This window comes from Arachis hypogaea, chromosome 3 (assembly GCF_003086295.3).
Source record: "Arachis hypogaea cultivar Tifrunner chromosome 3, arahy.Tifrunner.gnm2.J5K5, whole genome shotgun sequence".
Taxonomy (NCBI): domain Eukaryota; kingdom Viridiplantae; phylum Streptophyta; class Magnoliopsida; order Fabales; family Fabaceae; genus Arachis; species Arachis hypogaea.
This window is the reverse complement of record NC_092038.1, coordinates 59,439,077-59,444,720: the sequence shown is the minus strand read 5'-3', so window position 1 is coordinate 59,444,720 and position 5,644 is coordinate 59,439,077. Positions and strand designations below refer to the sequence as shown.

General features: G+C 42.8%; 1 protein-coding gene across 1 annotated transcript; it reads left to right on the top strand.

The window, feature by feature from the left end:
* Window positions 1-261: 261 nt before the first annotated feature.
* On the top strand, window positions 262-1,673 carry LOC112777998 (uncharacterized). The gene is made up of 2 exons (XM_025822373.1): window positions 262-1,401; window positions 1,527-1,673. Exons 1-2 carry the CDS (start codon window positions 262-264, stop codon window positions 1,671-1,673), a joined length of 1,287 nt encoding a protein of 428 aa, XP_025678158.1.
* Window positions 1,674-5,644: the final 3,971 nt, after the last annotated feature.

The following is a 5,644-nucleotide window of genomic DNA, read 5'->3' as shown; positions in this document are numbered from 1 at the left end:
AAAACTATTTTAATCTGCCTAACTGAGATTTGCAAGGTGACCATAGCTTGCTTCATACCAACAATCTCTGTGGATTCGACCCTTACTCACGTAAGGTTTATTACTTGGACGACCCAGTACACTTGCTGGTTAGTTGAACGGAGTTGTGAATTCAACCAGTGCCATAATAATGATTTCATACAAAGACAAACAACTTGAAGAGAATATGGATCACAATTTCGTCCACCAGCCAACCCCAAAAAGTGCCAAGTGATACTCCAAATGAAGAGCCCGGGCTGTGTCAAAGATGTCCAGAGGCTGGCAAGAAGGCTCACCGCTCTGTCCCGCTTCCTCGGAGCATCGGCAGCGAAAGCCCTGTTCTTCTTCAATATGATGAGAAAGGGGATAGCGTTTGAATGGACTCTTGCGTGCGAGGAGGCGTTCAATCACTTCAAAGAGATCCTTGCAGCACCCCCGGTATTCAGGAAGCCCAAGGTCAGAGAACCACTCTACCTGTACCTGGCAATAACGAAGGAAGCGCTTGCAGCGGTTTTGGTGCGGGAAGAAGGGAATGCTCAGCAGCCAATTTACTTTATGAGTAGAGCGACACAAGGAGCAGAACCGAGGTATAGCAAATTGGAGAAGCTAGCACTGGCATTCTTGACCTTTTCCCGTAGACTAAGGCAACACTTCCAAGGCCACCAGATCGTCGTGAGAACAGACCAGGGAATTCGTCAAGTGCTCCAAAAACCCAATTTAGCGGAAAGAATGATGAATTGGGCCATCGAGCTCTCCCAGTACGATCTACGATATGAACCCAAACACACAATTAAGGCACAAGCAATGACAGATTTTCTGGTTGAAGTAACAGGGGACACAGCCGAAGAAGCGGGTGTACAGTGGAGGCTCCATGTAGACGGGGCCTCCAACCAAACGTCGGGGGGCACCGAGATCATCTTAGAAAGCCCAGTTGGGGTTATATACGAACAATCGACGAAGTTCAAGTTCCCTGTGTCGAACAACCAAGCAGAATATGAGGCCCTCTTGGGATGCCTAACCCTAGCTCGGGAAGTCGGGGCGACGAGGTTGGAGGTGTGTAGCAACTCACATGTCATTACCTCACAAGTAAATGGAAGCTACCAAGTCAGAGACTCGCTGTTGCAAAAGTACTTGGAGAAGGTTAGAGAGTTGAGCAAGCAGTTTAAGGAAGTCACGATCCAACATGTTCCAAGGGAAAGGAACACACGGGCAGACCTCCTATCTAAGCTAGCAAGCACGAAATCGGGAGTCGGCAACCGATCTCTCATCCAAGGCATGGTAAAGGAACCAGCAGTTGCCCTCCACTTGACAAAGTTAGGCCCCTCTTGGTTGGACCCCATCATTGATTTCTTGGAAAACGGCAGCCTCCCTGACATTGAGAAGGTAGCTAAAGCGTTGAGAAGGGAGGCAGCCAAATATGCGACCATACAGGGACAACTGTTTAAAAAGGGACTCAGCCAGCCCCTATTGAAGTGCCTGCATCCCGACCAGACGGACTATGTACTCAGAGAAGTCCACGAGGGGTGCTGCGGCCACCATATCGAGAGCAAAGCCCTAGCGAGAAAGCTCATCCGAGATGGATACTACTGGCCATTGATGATGGAAGATTCCAAAGAATTCGTGAGGAAATGCGTCAAGTGTCAAGAGAACGCTAACTTCCACAAAGCACCGGCTTCCAAACTAAGTCTACTGACGTCCTCCCGACCTTTCGCATAATGGGGAGTCGACCTCTTGGGACCTTTCCCAGTTGGTCCGGGGCAAGTCAAGTATCTCATAGTTGCCATCGACTACTACACCAAGTGGATAGAGGCCGAACCACTGGCCAGCATATCCTCATCCAATTGTAGAAAGTTCATGTGGAGGCAGGTGATAACTCGATTCGGCATCCCGGAAGTCGTCATCTCAGACAACGGAACGCAATTCACTGACAAAAAGTTCATAGAACTCCACACCGGCCTGGGTATAAAACAGAAATTCTCTTCGATAGAGCACCCCCAGACGAATGGGCAACTCAAGTCTGCAAATAAGGTCATCTTGCTGGGCCTCAAGAAGTGACTGGATAACAAAAAAGGTGCATGGGCCGACGAACTCGCTTCGATCCTTTGGTCTTACCGTACAACCAAGCAGTCCTCCACATGAGAAACCCCCTTCCGCCTGGCGTACGGGGTGGACGCGATGATACCCTTGAAGATCGGCGAGCCAAGTCCGCGGGTACTTCTGAAGGGAGTAGAAGAAGCAGTAGAGAAGGACCTGGTGGATGAGGCCAGGGAGATGGCCCATTTAACAGAAGTAGTGGTGCGGTATTTTACAACCCACTAACTTACCGACAAGTGCACCGGGTCGTACCAAGTAATACCTTATGTGAGTAAGGGTCGAACCCACGATGATTGATGGATCAAGCACCAATTATTGAGTGATAGGCTTAGTTAGGAAAATAGAAACTAGTGTTTGGAAGTTCAAAAGCATTAACAGTAAATTCAGAATATTAAAGACAGGCAGATAAATAAGTTGGGAATAAAATATTGAGAAAGCAATTAAGGTTTCAGAGTTATCTATTTTTCTGGATTTATTTTTCTTACTAACTATTTTAATCATGCAAGATTTAATTTCATGGAAAACTATGTGACTAGACCCTAATTCCTTAGACCTTCCTAGTCTCCTCTAAAATTCATTAATTGCCAATTCCTTGGTCAATTAATTCCAATTAGAGGGTGATGATCAATTTCTAGTTTATATGCCAAAAGAATCCTAATTATCCAAACATAAGGGGATTATATGTCACGTATCCCGTTAAATACAAACAATTAGAAATTTAGTATAATATATTTTCAAGTTGTTGTTCAAGTGAAGAGCTTTTCCAAGTTTCACAAGAACTCAATTAGAACATGGGTCATACTTCCGTTCCACCCATATTCATAAAATAAAGAGCGAAAACAATTATTGAAATATAAATCAAAACATGGATTAAATTAGAAAGATCAAACGAATAAATCCATACAAATAGACAGAGCTCCTAATCTTAACAATGAAGGATTAGTTGCTCATGGTTCAGAGAAAAAAAATAAGAGTTCTGGTAAAAATGTACTATGTTCCAATCTGATGGCATCTAAATTCCTATTTGTAACTAATCCTAATAAATTTAAAATCTAATTATCTAAAACTAAAAATAATATCTTTTCCTAAAAGATAAGATTTGAATTTAAATTCAAATTAATTAACCAGTCTTCAGCTGATGGGTGGGGACCACTTGCTTTGTCCATTCTGCAGCTTCTAATCTATGTTTTCTGGGTTAGAAACTAGGCCAAAACAGCCCAGAAATTGCTCCTAGTATTTTTCTGCATTTTTCTGCACGTGGTGCATGTCACGCGTACGCGTCGATAGTCTTTTCTGCGAGTCACACGGACGCGTCGGTCACGTGCACGCGTCGCTGAGCAAATATTCAATTCACGCGTACGAGTCAGTCACGCGCACGCATCGCCATGGATACCTCCAATTCACGCGCACGCGTCAGGCGCGCGTGCGCGTCGCTCTTCGCAGCCATCTCCTTTGATTCTTGTGCTGTAGAAACTCCATCAAATTCCGCCGAATGCTACCTAAAATAAATAAAATTGCCTAAAACTCAAAATAACATCCATAGTGGCTAAAATATAATTAATTCTTAATTAAACTCAACAATTTAGATGCAAATTCACTAGGAAAAAATAGAAAAGATGCTCACGCATCACAACACCAAACTTAAACCGTTGCTTGTCCTCAAGCAACCAAAACTAATATAATCTTAGGATGTGAATTTGCATGAGAATGAGAATTCGATTAAGCTCATATCTCTTTTTACAGTTGGGTTTATAACTGTAATCCTGAATAGGTTTGGCATCTCACTCTCCTTTGAATAAGGAGGATGCCATTGTGATTCGGAATTAGAATCCGGATAATATTATGAATTCTCTGATCTTTTATATTTTAGTTTAATCCTTGAACACAGCAAAATTGACTTTAATTTATTTTTCTTTGGTACTTTGCACCTTGAGCCTAGCCGTGACTTTAAATATTTTGTCTCAAGGGTTACTTGCCACAAAAACACCACAAGCACTTAACTGGGAAACTCTCTCTGAGTTCTGATTTTTCTTTTAGTTACTTCCAAACAGTGGTGCTCAAAGCCTTTGGCATACTCTGTTAAATGCACTTGGTCTCGACTCTAAGTGTTTTGTCTCAAGGATTACTTGACACAATCATACTACAAGCATATGAATAAGGAAACAACTCTTTGAGCTTTTAATCATGTCTGACCTCCCTAGTCATTGATGCTCAGAGCCTTGGACCTTGCTTTTATTTATTAATTATTGTTTTCTTTTGCTTCAAGGATTAAATTTTTGTTTATTTCAGAGAAGTCATAATAATTCTCTAAATTCCTGTTCCTTATAAATCAACATCCCTTGATTCAAATTCAAATATGCACTGTTCATATCATCCATTCAAAAGTCACAGAAAATACCACCACCTTTAAGTAAATGAGACTATTCTTAAAATTAGACTCAATTTCTCATGCAATACATACTCTAAAATTTTTTTTTATTTCAAGCTCAGTGGGCAATACATGAGACATCTTTCAAAATTAAAGCAAGTAAGAGAAAACTAAACTAGTCCTAGGATTCTAACTAATAAAGGATCATGCAACAAACAAAGGAAAATAGCAGAAAATCGGAACATAACATAGAAAAAGATGAGAGGAATAAAAAATGAAAGGAACTCAACCACCTTAGTTATCCGAGCGGTCGTTTTATTCTTCAGGTTGTGCTCCTTTGTGAAGACGATTCGCCTCCCATTTGTGCCAGAAAATCCATAAGCGTAGCGTCAACACCAAACTTAAAGATTTTCTTGTCCTCAAGCAAAGAAGAACTGAAAATAAAAACAAATAGTGAGAGGAAAGAAAAATATAAGGATAAAAGAACAAGAGAGAATTAGGAGTGGGAGAGAGAGAAAGAAAGTTGAAGACTGTACGGCGAACAAGTGTAGTTGTGCGGCGAAGGCGACGCGTACGCCTGCAGCACGCGTACGCGTGGGTCGCGCATTTTCTTTATGACGCTTTAGCGTCGGGCACGCATCTGCGTGCCATGGTGCGATTCGCGTGAAGCCAGCCACGCGCACGCACAACTCTCTGTTCGCGTGGCTTGGGAACCAATAATTTCATATGACGCGTTCGCGTGCATGGAAGACCATTTTTGCAAATGACGTGCACGCGTCAGGGACGCATACGCGTGAGTAAATTTGTGCCTCTATCACGCTTCCTTCCCCCAAGGTAGCACAAGTCTCTGCCCAAACACTCCTTTACGTTGATTTTGCAGGTCACATGTACGCGTCAATGACGCGCACGCATGGATGGCGATAAGTGCAAACGACGCGCACGCGTGGAGTACGCGTACGTGCGGTCATGTTTGTGCGCCAAGCATGGGTTCAGTGCCACTCTCTGTCAAATTTCAATTTTCACACACACATGATTGACGTGTTCGCGTCAGCGATGCTTGCGCGTCGTGTGCTTCTTTTGTTTATATAGCTTGAGGTGTTCGGTTCCTGTGTTAAAATAGCTGCATGATCAGAAAATTAGGAAGAACTTAATAAAAATTAAATA